The following is a 15,512-nucleotide window of genomic DNA, read 5'->3' as shown; positions in this document are numbered from 1 at the left end:
GCAACAGTTATTGGGAAACTGTGTGTGCCATTGCCTTGTGGTTCACCAAGGAAAACATAAAATTTGATGTATATATGTATAGGACCTAAAACATATTGACTCTGACCCCACTCTTGAAAAACTGCTGCGGACGCCCCTGAACATACCGAGAGAGAGAGAGAGAGAGTGTGTGTGTGTGTGTGTGTGTGTGTGTGCGTGCGCGCGTGTGTGCGTGCGTGTGTAATTCACCTCTTGGTCTGCTGCGGGTCTCTCTCGAGACAGCCAGACGTTCCCCTGCGGAAGGAGCTCAGTGACCGATCACCGCGACAACGAGGTCGCAACTCCTCGCCCTACGTCGCGTACCTACTCACTGCTAGATGAACAGGGGCTACACGTGAAAGAGAAACCTAACTTATCTCCACCCGGTCGTGGAATCGAACCCCGGTACTTTGTGTGTGTGTGTGTGTGTGTGTGTGTGTGTGTGTGTGTGCGTAGTAGAATAGCAGTGTACTGGTGGGAGGGGGACTCACCAGACGAAACTCACCCACACTTACCCATTTTTTTTCTTTACAATGATACTCTATCACACACACACACACACACACACACACACACACACACACACACACACACACACACACACACACACACACACTCAATCAATCAACTACTACGAGGATGGTGCTGAGGTAGTGACGGAGGGTGCAGTGGCGTGCCTTTACCTCGGTTCAGTCCACACCCAAAAAACGTACAACAACCATCTTCACTGTTAGCAGAAGTGTGTGGCATTTATTTCCTCTCTTTCTCGTGCATAAATATATACGCAGACTGCTTACAACACTCCAAAATCCTTCTGTTCGTTGTTAAGTGCTTTAGCAGCCAAATTAGCTTTAAGATGTAAACCTCTGCACGGGAACTGAGCGTAGATGACGTCCAAGCGCATTTTTATGTTTGTTTGTTTGTTTGGTGCGTGGTAACGTCACTGGAAAATTATCTGTATGTATCCAAATCAGAGTTTACCACGTCTTTTTTAAACTATATTCCCTCCTTATATACTCGGAATACTCATAAATGCCATGCTAACACCCGATTGAAAACGATTGGGAGAAGGGACTAATTGTGGAAATGTAGCTTTGTTTTTTTACAAACAAACCCAGCACGTAAATCGTGGCTCAGCTCCAAAAGGTCCCAAACACCCATGAATACCATAATAACATCATGAAAATAACTACCCCGTGTTTGGTATTGCTCGCGCCCTAGCTACAAAATATAAAAATCCCGAACTCTCATAAATACTTTACTGACGTCATAAAAACATCAAATCCACGCTCAGGGTTTGATATTTTCCCCATCAGGCACCATTCAGCCAGCAGTGCAAAGACTAAAGTTACTTCACTGGTGGGACTACGGTAAACAAGGAAGTCCTCACGCCCTAGCCGCCAAGGGTACTGGGAGACTGCCTAATATAAGCCCGGCACCCCTCAAGCTAGTTATCCCTACAAGGGGACTCACGTTTCGGTCCATCACGGGGTAGTCGTAGTCCAGCGGCTTGTTCACCAGCGGGTCGATCCGGAATTTTCTCTCTTCATTTCCCTCGACGATTTCGAACGTGAAGTGATTGACTGGAAGGAAAGAAAAGAAAGATATTAATAACGTCGAAAGGAAATCGTTAAATGTCCTGAATGAGCCTTTGATATTGTGCACAAGCAAGTACATATGTATGAATTATAGAGTAGACAGTTATTGTTGATTTTTTTCATACATTTTTTGCGAGAAACTCGGACCTCCATTTACCAACATATGCCATGAACTATTTCCACTCCAACACAAATCTTCTGAACCGTCTGGCCCTTAACACGCATTAGCAGACACATAACCCACACCAGGCAACAGACACGCACTACCATCTTTTTCATTATTTCACCCATACTCTCCCATTTCTTTTTAGTTTGTAGATGTCTCACTCTTCGTATCACCCTGCCCTTACAACTGCCCCTGAACTTCACACTTCCTAACCGTTAGTTGGTGCCTCACCTATGTCCTGGTCATCTACGGCCAGGCGTATCCCCGTGGGCTTGCCGGCTTCCCTGTTCTCGGGCAGCTGTACCTCGTACACCCCCTGCGAGAGGTCGAACTGGGGCGCCACGTCGTTGAGGTCCTGCACCGTGATCCAGTAGGTGGTCATGCGCTCGTGATCTGGAGGGGACGGAGCCAGACGGACGTTTATTGTATATGGTGTGAGGAGACATACAACTACGCAGTTTTATATGTATAGGATAAAGATATTTCCCGCTGCTTCCATAGATAAAGGAAACGGGGGCTGTAACTTAGTTTCAAAGGTGGTGATATAGTTCTATTGCTGCTTGTGGAGGTGGCCATGATTGTGATCCTTGTGTGTATTTGGGGGTGGGGTACTTTTTTTTTTTTGTGTGTGTGTGTAATTCACCACGGCCTGATCACGAGTTGGACTCGCTTTCGCCAGCAGGTACCCTCCCGACACGAGCAAGTGAATGCTCATTTCGTCGATCTCCGGGTACTGCCAGGACCTCACACATTACACACCCCATCCCCCTTGCTCAAGGGGGGACAGTAACCACTCCTAGTCAACGGAAAGAATCCGGCCTGCGTGTGTGTGTGTGTGTGTGTGTGTGTGTGTGTGTGTGTGTGTGTGTGTGTTGGTGATGGTGTTGTTGGTGACGGTGAATATTTTTATGCTACCGATGGAGAAAACTGTTTCACCACCCAGACACGATTCCAGGAAATAAGAAAAAATCAAAGAATAATAACGGCTGCATGCATCCTGTATGAGCGTAGGTGTGCTGTGAAGCCTGTAGCCGCACTTACTGGTGAATGACGCACGGTGACGCGTATACTAAAGATTACTGAGTCGTACAGGTCATATCTGCCTCTCTATCAGCTTGCTCGCTGCATGATGCTGATCCACTATGGAATATTTTGGAACAAAAGTCTACGCTGTTTTTATGTAAGATTTCCCAATGAGTTGCAATCACAATTAAGTTTTTTTTTTTTTTAAGGTGGAAGCTCATACTATTATTTTTTTTCTCAGAATTCTAAAACGTTCACAAATATGTATAAAAACCGGGATAATTTAGAGCCATGAAATTTATTATCGCTATTACCTGAAGGAGAAAAACATGTCGATCAATGCAAATCGGTAGAGAGTATCGATCCGAACGGTTACGTTATGTTACTACAGCGAGCGTCTGTCGGGCACTAGCGCGTTCAAAGGGTTTAAAAACACTTACAGATATTTATGACGCATACAGAATGCTTCGGTGCTACAGAGCATCACGCAAGGAGGCACATGTGTTTGCGGTCCAAGGAAAACAAGGACCAATTTTAAATAGAGAAAAAAAAAAAAAAAAGATCGGCATTATAATCAAACGTGCCGCGGATATAGACCTAGTTATAACTTACTGGGTAGATTAGGAAGTTCGATGCTACAGGACCACACACATAATAATAAGGAAAGCAAATTGAGACATTAAAAAAAAAGGCAAAATATATATGAATAAAAGTGTCCCTGAATCTTGGCGCCGAGGATGAGCACGGAAACTTATCTAATTAATTTTCGTTGGAAGAAACTTTCGCCTGATATTTATTATTAAAAAGTTTAGGAAAGACGCCTAAGAAGGGCTGATCCTTGAGTGTCTAGTGTGTATCTCCTACTTTTGGAATGGAAGCCTCTTACTGATCACTGACTCACCTGGCACGCCGTCGGTCACCTGGATGGGCACGCGGTACTGGCTCACCTCCTCCCGGTCCAGCGGTCCCGTCGTCCACAGCTCCCCGTTGGTCTTGAGGGTGAACTTGGTGATCACGTCGTGGGAGGCCGTGGCGTCGAACGAGTACGTGAGCTGCCGACGACAACAGAGAAAGAAAAAGAAAAGTGAAGTAATGGAATTCACAAAATCACGTGCCGACTTTTTTTTTATTTATTTTGTAACGAAGCAGGATTATAAGAAAAAAATACGAATATCTTAACACTCAACGCTTCTTATTTTCTTTGTTGACTTTTGTACATGAGAATTATTACAATGAAATGTGATACTGACAGTGTAAAGTCACAGGGAGGAAAAGACGGCACGAGGCAGACTTTTTTTATATTCTTTTGTAAGTGTATTACAACTTTTGCAATTTCATCATTACAAATCACCACATAAAGTTTAAACTTGTAAACCAGAGAAAAAGGAAATCACATTCAGGCGCTGACTTTTGAGAACTTTGAGATTGGGGCTTTTTATTGTCTTTTCTAAGTATTTCCATTGAAAGGCAAAGATACACTCGTCATTAGAACAGTTAGATTGAAGAGCTAGATGATGTGCGTCAGTGATAAACCACACAAAAAGTACGCAACCAGTGAAAAACGAGTAAAACTTCAAAACGGTTTAAAATCAGGGCACACACTCACGCTTCAACTGAGCAAAAACACCGAGAAAAAATCTAAAACAGCCACCGGTCAGGCTTTTTAGATTTCTTTTTTCTGCGGGCTATTTTTCTTGTCTTTTTTTGTTTTTTGCCCTTGAGCTGTTTCCTCTACGGTAAAAGAATAACGAAAAAAAACCCTGCTACGTCAAGGCTGGAAGGATGAAACATTTCCACCACGCACTGACAAATCGTTCCCATCATCAGGGTGGAGGAAGGTGGTCAGTGAATGGCCCATTATACAAGCCATCGACTAGTGGGAGACCGCAGCTGTGTCATTAGTTTCGCCACGACGAACCCCACCCCATGGACACGTATACCTCCCCTTACCTTACCTTTCCTACCTTTGACTTCCCTTCCCTGTCCGTCCACCCTTCCATCCGTCCTCGCATCGATTCCCTGTTGTGGCAAATGTGTTTAATCCTGCCATCCATCGCGGCGGCAGACCCAGCAATTCATCAAGACGACATGCACATACCCACACCCTTCCCTCACTCCTGCCATGGAAATGACACTAAATATGAAAGATTTAAGGTGGAGGGAAGGAAGGGGTAGGAGATGGTAAGGTGGAAGGGGAAGGAGTAGTGGCAAATAGGGTAGAAGGGCGGAGGACGGTAGAAGGTGAGGTGGAGAGGGGACGGGCATCAGCAGGTAAGGTAAGGTGAAGAAGGAAGACGTAGTAGCAGGGAAGGTGAAAAGGGAAATAGCAGGTAAGGTGGATGTGGAAGTAGTGGTAGCAGGTATGGTGTAGGGGGAAGGAGCAGTAGTAGGTATGGCGAGGTGGAGAAGGAAGAAGTAACAGCAGGTAAGGTGAGAAGTATCGGGTAAAGTAGACACGGAAAGAGGAGTATGGTATAAGGAGGAAGGAGCAGGTGAGGTGGCAGGGGAAGGAGTAGTAGGAAGAAAGGTGAGGTGAAGGGAGAAAAGTAGTGGGAGGTAAGGCGAGGTGAAGGTAAAAGACGTAGCAGCAGAGCCATGGCTAGACGGCAGGGGGAATTGATCATCCTGTCTGAGCCAGGATGGGAGGAGGTGATGGACATATCAATATTAGAAAGATGATAGAGACACGAAGGGGAAGGACCTGGGGTTAAGCAGAACCTGGAGGGAGGAGGAGGAAGAGGACGAGGGAGGGGGTGAAGAAGGGGCGTCGAGGGAATGAGGGGTAGAAGTAGGGGTTTAAGGAGAAGAGGAGGAAAGCAGAGGGATTCGGAGCCGGAAGAAGGCGAGACAGGCCATTTGGGAGTCACAAGTTAGTCTGTACTTCGGGGAGGTGTTCACGGCGATGAGGGGAAGAGGGAGGAAGGGGGTGGAGACTGGAGGAGGCAGGGGTGGAGAGACTGGACGAGGCAGGGTGGAGAGACAGGAGGAAGCAGGGGTGGAGGGGGTGGAAGGGTTGGAGGAGGCAGAGTGTGGAGGGATTCACACACCTTCCTGTACTCTGGGGAGGCGTCCTTGTCCACGGCCTGGATGGTGGTGATGAGCGTGCTGTCCGTGTTCTCCAGCACCGCGCCGTCGAAGGGCTGCAGCAGCGGCGCGTTGTCGTTCATGTCCACAATGGTGACCAAGACCTGCTGCTCCAGGCGGGCGTTGCGCTCGTTCTGCGGCAACGCAGGAGTTCTGTGATTATGGGCGAATATGATACAATGAAAAAACTCGGAAGTCACACACACAAAAAAAATATCGTTAAAGAGTGATTTAGTGATTATACGTGATTCATGGAGTTGCTTTTCTTTTAGTTTGATTGCCAATGTGTTGTGTCCCTGTAACGTACACGCATACATCCATAAATATTATACATACATGAATCTAGATAGACATACAAAGACAGGAGGAAAAGTAACCTCATCGACTAGTCTTGTCATATTGCTACCAACGACAACTACGCCGCGTCTCCGCCGTCCACTCATCACTAGCCACAGCTTGAGCTTGGACAGCTAGAGTTACTACACTACATCGGTGCCATTCACTACCTGCAGGTAAAGTCTGTAGGTCTGGACAAACTCGCAGTGGTGGGAGTATACTTGTTACTTCATATTAAGGCAACTGCTACGCCAACTCTCGGCCGGCCACTCACCACAATCTGCAGGTTGAGTTTGTAAAGCTGGACGAACTCGTAGTCGAGGGTTCGCGTGGCCACGAAGACGGTGACGCCGGCGCTGTCCCCGCAGACAGAGCTTTGCTGGTCAGGCAGCCGTCTTCTGAGGGAGGGAGAAGAGCGGTGACGTGGAGGGACAGATAAAAACGGAGCACGGGTAGAAAAAAAAACATAAAACGATTGAAATATAGGGAAATTTAACTGAAAAGTATTTTTATATATATTATTATTGTAAAATAAAAAATATATAAAATTGGGCACATTCATTAAATGAATAAACTTTAATATTTGAAGCACAAAAGGTAGGGTTAGTAAATTATACTCTGATAATAGGAGAGATCACATGCAACGTAGTTGGGATACCACAAAAATATTAAAATAATTATATCGTAGGGTGAATAGGTAAATAAAAATAAGCCAACTTAAAAAAAAAAATCCATTACAGAAACTGCAATAACACAGTGAAAACCCATTACGCTGGCGAGTACTCACCTGATGGCAAATGTGCCCTCAGGTTGGTGTCCGGCGTGTCGCCGTTCACGAGTGAAGTAAACACTGGGAGAGTCCGCGAGGTTCGATCTAGAACAGAAAAAAATAATAGAAAGAACAGAGGCGGGGATAAGTGCTGTGTAAGGATGAAGAGAGAGAGAGAGAGAGAGAGAGAGATGGGGTGTGTGTGTGTGTGTGTGTGTGTGTGTGAGTGTGTGTGTGAGAGAGAGAGAGAGAGTTGAGGGATGTGTGTGTGTGTGTGTGTGTGTGTGTGTGTGTGTGTGTGTGTGTGTTGTTGTTGTTGTTGTTGTTGTTGTTGTTGTTGTTGTTGTGTGTGTGTGTGTGTGTGTAAGATTACCCACCAATAATAATGTTTCCAGCATCCATCACAGCATCTCTTACAGTGTTCCTTTGTCAGAAAAACTTCAGACTTCACCACCAGCCCGTCATTCCCTCTGCCTTCCGGCGCCAGCTCTTCCTCTTTTCTTTTTAAACGCCACGAGCAGCGAGGCCAGGAAATGGTTCTGGGGATGGCGGGAAAATAACCACCCTGCCAGCCTCCGCCGCCACCATCCCCACGTGACAGGAACCAATCTGCCACGACCCGCCAGCTGATGACACATTCACTCTCTTAATGGGAATCATAACGCCCCGGCCCCCAATGGTACGGGTTGACACTCGCCTCTACACTCCCACTATCCTCGCCATATCAGTTTTGGAGTTACAGCATCTGTCAAAACGCCTGAGAGTTTTGTTTCTTCACTGTGAGTCTGTGAGATTTCAACCTATTGGCGTTCCTTCACGTCTGCGATCTTAAGAGGCACTGTAGTAGTAGGTGATGTTTGTTTTGGTTCTTGTTTTGCTTTTGTAATCACAACGGAGTCCCTTTATTGTAGCTCCGGCATTGTCCCATTGAGTTTTTTTTTCTTTTCACTTTGCTCTCACTTCAGCTACCACTTTGACCCCCTATTCGTCTGCAGTGCATGTCCCTTACTACATTCAAAGACATAATTTATTTTGAGGGCTCTGTTACTGCACCACTCACTCACAAACACACCACCACCACCTATGTGTTCCCCCCTCCCCTTTCCTCCCCTCTCCTTCCCTCCTCTCCCTTCCCTTTCTCTCCCCTCCCCTACCTCTCATCTCGCACGCAACGCCACCACCCATATTTTCAGTCCTTCCCTCCCTTTTCCTTTTTTCCCCTCTCCTCCCGTACCCTACGTACCTCTTCCCTTCCATTCCCCTCACCTCTCACACAGTACCACCACCCGCATTTTCTCCCCTCCCTTACTCTCCCTTCCCCTCCCCTCCCCTGCCCCTCACCTCGCACACAGCACCACCACCTCCGTGTTCTCTGTGGTGTTCTCCGGGATGGCGGGCTGCCGGGGGTGTTGGCCGACCACAGTAGGCGGCAGCTCCCCCGAGGACACCACCTTGATCGTGACTGGCGCCGTGGACCACAGGGACGGCGTGCCTCCCACCGCTCGCACCCGCACGTGGAAGATCTGGGTGTTGGCCTAAGGGGGAGAGGGGGGGGGGAGTGATGAAGGAAGAAAGGGAAACTGGAAGGATGGAATGAAGAAAAATGGGAAGGATGGAATGAAGGAAAATGGGAAGGATGGAATGAAGGAAAATGGGAAGGATGGAGAGAAGAAAAATGGGAAGGATGGAAAGAAGAAAAATGGGAAGGATGGAATGAAGGAAAATGGGAAGGATGGAATGAAGGAAAATGGGAAGGATGGAATGAAGGAAAATGGGAAGGATGGAAAGAAGAAAAATGGGAAGGATGGAAAGAAGAAAAATGGGAAGGATGGAATGAAGGAAAATGGGAAGGATGGAATGAAGAAAAATGGGAAGGATGGAAAGAAGAAAAATGGGAAGGATGGAGAGAAGAAAAATGGGAAGGATGGAGAGAAGAAAAATGGGAAGGATGGAATGAAGGAAAATGGGAAGGATGGAAAGAAGAAAAATGGGAAGGATGGAATGAAGGAAAATGGGAAGGATGGAAAGAAGAAAAATGGGAAGGATGGAAAGAAGAAAAATGGGAAGGATGGAAAGAAGAAAAATGGGAAGGATGGAGAGAAGAAAAATGGGAAGGATGGAGAGAAGAAAAATGGGAAGGATGGAAAGAAGAAAAATGGGAAGGATGGAAAGAAGAAAAATGGGAAGGATGGAATGAAGAAAAATGGGAAGGATGGAAAGAAGAAAAATGGGAAGGATGGAGAGAAGAAAAATGGGAAGGATGGAGAGAAGAAAAATGGGAAGGATGGAATGAAGGAAAATGGGAAGGATGGAGAGAAGAAAAATGGGAAGGATGTAGAGAAGAAAAATGGGAAGGATGGAGAGAAGAAAAATGGGAAGGATGGAAAGAAGAAAAATGGGAAGGATGGAATGAAGGAAAATGGGAAGGATGGAGAGAAGAAAAATGGGAAGGATGGAGAGAAGAAAAATGGGAAGGATGGAATGAAGGAAAATGGGAAGGATGGAGAGAAGAAAAATGGGAAGGATGGAGAGAAGAAAAATGGGAAGGATGGAATGAAGGAAAATGGGAAGGATGGAGAGAAGAAAAATGGGAAGGATGGAGAGAAGAAAAATGGGAAGGATGGAAAGAAGAAAAATGGGAAGGATGGAATGAAGAAAAATGGGAAGGATGGAGAGAAGAAAAATGGGAAGGATGGAGAGAAGAAAATGGGAAGGATGGAGAGAAGAAAAATGGGAAGGATGGAATGAAGGAAAATGGGAAGGATGGAGAGAAGAAAAATGGGAAGGATGGAAAGAAGAAAAATGGGAAGGATGGAGAGAAGAAAAATGGGAAGGATGGAGAGAAGAAAAATGGGAAGGATGGAATGAAGTAAAATGGGAAGGATGGAGAGAAGAAAAATGGGAAGGATGGAGAGAAGAAAAATGGGAAGGATGGAATGAAGGAAAATGGGAAGGATGGAGAGAAGAAAAATGGGAAGGATGGAGAGAAGAAAAATGGGAAGGATGGAATGAAGGAAAATGGGAAGGATGGAGAGAAGAAAAATGGGAAGGATGGAATGAAGGAAAATGGGAAGGATGGAGAGAAGTAAAATGGGAAGGATGGAATGAAGGAAAATGGGAAGGATGGAATGAAGGAAAATGGGAAGGATGGAATGAAGGAAAATGGGAAGGATGGAATGAAGAAAAATGGGAAGGATGGAATGAAGGAAAATGGGAAGGATGGAATGAAGAAAAATGGGAAGGATGGAATGAAGGAAAATGGGAAGGATGGAATGACGGAAAATGGGAAGGATGGAATGAAGTAAAATGGGAAGGATGGAGAGAAGTAAAATGGGAAGGATGGAATGAAGGAAAATGGGAAGGATGGAGAGAAGAAAAATGGGAAGGATGGAATGAAGGAAAATGGGAAGGATGGAGAGAAGAAAAATGGGAAGGATGGAATGAAGGAAAATGGGAAGGATGGAATGAAGGAAAATGGGAAGGATGGAATGAAGGAAAATGGGAAGGATGGAGAGAAGAAAAATGGGAAGGATGGAATGAAGGAAAATGGGAAGGATGGAATGAAGGAAAATGGGAAGGATGGAGAGAAGAAAAATGGGAAGGATGGAATGAAGGAAAATGGGAAGGATGGAATGAAGGAAAATGGGAAGGATGGAATGAAGGAAAATGGGAAGGATGGAATGAAGGAAAATGGGAAGGATGGAATGAAGGAAAATGGGAAGGATGGAATGAAGGAAAATGGGAAGGATGGAGAGAAGAAAAATGGGAAGGATGGAATGAAGGAAAATGGGAAGGATGGAATGAAGGAAATATGAAAGGGGAGAGAAAGAAAATAAAACACAAGTTGAAGGAAAAAAGATGGAAGAATGAAAGAAAAGCAGAGAGGATGGGGCGAAGGAAGAAGAGAAACAAACAAACGAGGAAGATCTGGGAGTTTGCCTGGGGGGGGGGTGATGAACGAAGAAAGAGAAAATGGGAAGGATGGGATGGAAAGAATAAAACATAGAAAGGATGGAATGAAGGAAATGTGAAAGAAGACACAAAGGAAATAAAGGAAAAGCTGAAGGATGAATGGAAGATGGAAGAATGAGAGGAAAGCAGAGAGGAAGGGACGAAGGAAGGAGAGGAATAAGACAGAAAAAGAAAGACGAAGAAACAAACAAATAAAGCAGAGAAGCAAGAAAGTAAAAAGAAAAAAAGAAGAAAAAAAGTTAGGAAGCAAGACAGGAGATCGGGCGGAAAAAAAGAAGAAATAAAGAGGCAGAGAAGAAAGGAAGGAAAAAGAAAGAAAAAAACAGGAAACAAGGAAGTAGACGAAGAGAAAGAAAACAAAAATAGAAAAGCTAGGAATCAAGGAAAGAGACGAGGAGGATGAAAACAGGAAAAGAGAAGCAAGCAATCAAGGAAGCAAACGAAGAGAAAGAAATCAAGGAGCCGAGAAGAAAGAAAACAGGAAAAGAGAAGCAAGCAATCAAGGAAGCAAACGAAGAGAAAGAAATCAAGGAGCCGAGAAGAAAGAAAACAGGAAAAGAGAAGCAAGCAATCAAGGAACCAGACGAAGAGGAAGAAATCAAGGAGCCGAGAAGAGAGAAAACAAGAATCAAGGAATCAAGGAACCAGACGAAGAGAATGAACACAAAAATAGAGAAATATTAAAAAAAAAAAATCAAAATATGCATCAGAAAATTTAATGTGCGTGACCTTTGAGTCGGTCCAGATGCCACTCCGTAACCTTCAAAATTCCAATATGATTATTAGCACACTAAGAGTCGCTCTTTTCACGACCTTTACCTGAAATTCTCATTGATTCCGTTCATCTCTCTCTCTCTCTCTCTCTCTCTCTCTCTCTCTCTCTCTCTCTCTCTCTCTATCTATGTATTCGTATCTGTCTATCAATTTATCAATATTTATTGCTTGCCAATCATTACAACGAAACTAAATATCTATCTATCTTTTTCCCTATCATGTTACTTTCATTCTATCAATGTGTCTGCCAACTGCCAATACATTCTCTGCATGCAACTAGTTATGCATTATTCTGTATCTCTACTCGTCACATTATCTATTAAAAACAAGTACCATACCAATGTGACTTGATATAAAACCACAAGCCCTATACACAACACTTCCTTCCATAACACTCCTCTTCTTCCCTCCTTTTCACCCTTTCCTCTGCCCTCTGACCTCTCCTTCTTCCATCCATCATCCTCTCCTCTCTCTTCACCTCCGTTCTCAGGCCGCCTCCCATGAACCGTCACCCTTATCTCCTCCTGCCTCTTCGTCCGCCGCCCTTGCAGTACTCACCATAGTCGGTTGAAGAGGTCGCTTTAGGGTGAGAACGCCTGTCAGAGGCTCTAGGTAGAAGAACTCCAGGTGGTTCGGGTGCCCCTCAAGGTGGTAATTGATTCTTGCATTCTCACCTGTGTCCCGGTCAGAGGCGGAGACCCTGAGCACCGGGGTGGCCGGGTTGTGGTCTGTGGCCAGCGTCTGCTCGTACCGCTGTTGTGGGAAGGAACATGTTGTGAAGGGGGTGACCCAGGCAAGCCGAGCGCTTAAATCACTGCACCACGCGAGAGTTGTGTGTAATTCACCATTATCTGATCACGCGATAAACCCGCGATCGCCAGCCTATACCCTCCACGAATGAGCATGGAGGTCACAAGATCTCTGGGTAGGCTACTGCCAAAATCACACAAACACAAACACACACACACACACACACACACATATCGTGCGCCGGTATGTGTGTGTGTGTGTGTGTGTGTGTGTGTTTGATCACAGCAAAATTATTTATGCAACCTTTCATCAGCGTTCTTTTTCTCAGTATTCCTCCAGCTGTTCTGTGTTGATGGATATATCTGTATAATGCGGTTTTGTCCACAAAATACACAGAATATCAGCCTCAAGCCATCCACAACTGCAGGTGATTCAGTAAACTTTGAGTCGCACAAAACATGAGTAGCAAGAGGACTAAAGAACGTTAAAAAAAAAAAAAAACGAATAGTTCTCCCTCACCTCCACAGGTACTTCCTTTGGACGACCTCGCTAGTATTTGAGTCGGATCGAGATGACCTGGTGACCTTCAGACTCAGTAGCAATAAATCACTATCTAAATCAATCAGGCACAATATCCCTCTGGGGCTATACATATATAGTACTTCTTCTTTAAGAGATTGCGACCCTCCTACCACCTTTGACTCCCACTACATAATAACAGCTTTCGACTAAATTATTCCCGATACAATACTTCAGCGAGGGTTTAATTTTACAATCCATCGTGTGTGTGTGTGTGTGTGTGTGTGTGTGTGTGTGTGTGTGTGTGTGTGTGTGTGTGTGTGTGTGTTTTAGCCCTTTTCGAAATACTTACAAATTCTGAGTCAGTGCATCCATCAAGTCTTAATTAAATCTCACCTCTGTGTTAATCTCCAGAGACAATCAAGATATAACTAAACTATAAGGCACTTCAAACTACGCCCATTCCCCCATTATAAGTTATGCAGCTCGGACAAAAGCAGCACGTGTTCCCGGGGCCAAAAACTTCATCTTAACGACCCCGCAAGAAGGCCCGTCTAACCAACTTTCGCGAAGTCGCACTAAGATATGTGGGCCATCCATCTCCCTCGATCAAATGCGACGTGTCTGGGCGATGCCTTCACGACGGCCCACCTTTAATCTTGCTCGTAATTTTCCTGGTGGCCAACTTTTCATCCTCTGCTATAAATGAATTGTCTCGTATTTACTAAACCATAAATTAATCCTTCCATGTTTTATGTCTCATCTGTGTTCAAAGACTCATGCAAGTTCCCAATTATTATTACTGTATTTTTGTCCTCTTTGTTTGGTCGTTGCAGTTTTCAAAGATTTATTCTCGCCTTTCTATCTTTTACTCTCAACAAACATAAACTAATCGGCGTCGGCAGTGTCATTCAAGATCCTCCCCTTACTATATTTTTGTCTTCTACGCAGGATCGTTGTAGTTTTCAGTTTTATCCTTTTGTCTTAATTGATAACTTTTACTCTCAACAAACAGAAGCCTACCTATGCACGTGTACTTTAATGTCCTCCCGTTCCTTTATTTTGGTCCTTTTCGTCGGGTTGTTGCAGTTTTCAGTTTTAGATTTTCGTCTTTGTACCTTTTACTCTTCAACAAAAAGTCGTCTATCCCTGCGAGTGTGCTTTTTAAGGTCCTCCCGTTGCTATATATTTATCCTTTTTGTAAGGTTGTTGTAGATTATAGTTTTACCCTTTCGTCTTCATACCCTTTACTCTCAGCAAACAGAAGCCTACCCCTACAGGCACCGTCCTTCAAGCTCCTCCCGCAGCCGCCCCAGGAAGCCGTCAACTCACCGGCAGGTCAAACACGGGCGGGTTGTCGTTAACGTCCTCCACCACGACCCTGAAGGAACACGACGTCTGGCGGGGCTGCAAGCCACTGTCCTTCGCGATGACCGTCAGGAAGAACTCTTTGTCCTCGCCGTCACGGTCCAGGCGCTGGCGGGCACGAGGTAAAGGAAGATGAAGGTGAGGAGAAGGAAAATATGAAAATCCAAGAATTATGACATATTTCAAATGATATTCACATTCTCTCTCTCTCTCTCTCTCTCTCTCTCTCTCTCTCTCTCTCTCTCTCTCTCTCTCTCTCTCTCTCTCTCTCTCTATATATATATATATATATATATATATATATATATATATATATATCTATCTATTTTACCAGGAGGACGGGGCTGCCAGCCGTCACGTTCTCCGTCACGTGGATGTCGTCGTAGGACTGGCAGTCGGGGAACACGGGGCGGTGGGCGTTGTCGTCTGGGTGGTGGAGAGGGGGGGGGAGGGGGGTATATTATTACCATTTTTTTACCATTATTGTTATCGTTGTTATTTGTAATGCTGCCAGCAGTGTCGAACATGACTCAGAAATGTAGTTGTTAATATTGAAACATTCCAACATCATCCCTCTAAAATGATTTGTTTAAGCTCAAGCCATTTCATGCATAAACTTAGTATCTCGTTAAGCAACTCCAAATTTCTCAACTTTCAGCACTTACTGCGGCTCATAATGTGATCTATAAAGTTTAGTGGCCATCAGTGTCTCGAAAACTAATTTGTCCATTAACTACGCAGACCCGGGCCTCTAAAACTTTATTTCCTCACCTTAAGCGAAAGACAACATTAAAAATCTCTTCACGTAACATTCTTCAACCTCGGCTTTTAAAAATAATTCCGTCAGGAAACTTCAATTAATAACCTTTCTCGCCCGTGGCCTGAACTGTATCAGACAAACCCTTTCCAATTTTAGTGTAAGTTCTTTCAAATATTCTCCTTTACACACACACACACACAAAATAAAAAATAAATAAATAAATAAAAAAAATATGCACCGCGTTGCATTTATTAATCCAGCAACGCACGGCATGACTTAATTATTCATACCTGAGACGAGGCGAGCTGCGGCAGCGTGGGAAGGAAGAGCTGAGATTAGTGATGCATGGAAACAGCAGAACGGAAGGGCAAGGCT

General features: G+C 44.7%; 2 protein-coding genes across 2 annotated transcripts in view; both read right to left on the bottom strand.

Annotated features, from left to right (window-relative positions):
- Positions 1–1,138: 1,138 nt before the first annotated feature.
- LOC126982443 (protocadherin Fat 3-like) lies at positions 1,139–6,671 on the bottom strand. Its single transcript, XM_050834487.1, has 5 exons — positions 6,500–6,671; positions 5,853–6,023; positions 3,707–3,857; positions 2,014–2,175; positions 1,139–1,601 (listed from the first exon to the last, which is right to left on the bottom strand). Exons 2-5 carry the CDS (start codon positions 5,970–5,972, stop codon positions 1,405–1,407), a joined length of 630 nt encoding a protein of 209 aa, XP_050690444.1. The 5' UTR covers positions 5,973–6,023; positions 6,500–6,671; the 3' UTR covers positions 1,139–1,404.
- A 337-nt stretch (positions 6,672–7,008) lies between these two features.
- LOC126982424 (DE-cadherin-like) overlaps positions 7,009–15,512 on the bottom strand; it is a 12,776-nt gene continuing 4,272 nt past the window's right edge. Inside the window, exons 2-7 of the mRNA XM_050834470.1 lie at positions 15,428–15,466; positions 14,709–14,803; positions 14,342–14,485; positions 12,299–12,493; positions 8,336–8,529; positions 7,009–7,099 (exon numbers count right to left, since the gene is read on the bottom strand). Coding sequence (XP_050690427.1) covers positions 7,009–7,099; positions 8,336–8,529; positions 12,299–12,493; positions 14,342–14,485; positions 14,709–14,803; positions 15,428–15,466 — 758 coding nt within the window. The remainder of the gene's footprint in view (positions 7,100–8,335; positions 8,530–12,298; positions 12,494–14,341; positions 14,486–14,708; positions 14,804–15,427; positions 15,467–15,512) is intronic.

This window comes from Eriocheir sinensis, chromosome 51 (assembly GCF_024679095.1).
Source record: "Eriocheir sinensis breed Jianghai 21 chromosome 51, ASM2467909v1, whole genome shotgun sequence".
In the NCBI taxonomy this organism is placed as follows: domain Eukaryota; kingdom Metazoa; phylum Arthropoda; class Malacostraca; order Decapoda; family Varunidae; genus Eriocheir; species Eriocheir sinensis.
The sequence above is the reverse complement of the archived record's forward strand: the minus strand, read 5'-3'. Positions and strand labels throughout refer to the sequence as shown.

Excerpts from the sequence above, each read along its gene's own strand:
- LOC126982443 (XM_050834487.1), bottom strand. The coding sequence starts at position 5,972 with ATGAACGACAACGCGCCGCTGCTGCAGCCCTTCGACGGCGCGGTGCTG. Across the intron at positions 2,176-3,706 it reads GGTGACCGACGGCGTGCCAG|ATCACGAGCGCATGACCACC; the intron begins GTGAGTCAGTGA and ends CGTCCCCTCCAG. Across the intron at positions 1,602-2,013 it reads CGTAGATGACCAGGACATAG|TCAATCACTTCACGTTCGAA; the intron begins GTGAGGCACCAA and ends CTTTCCTTCCAG.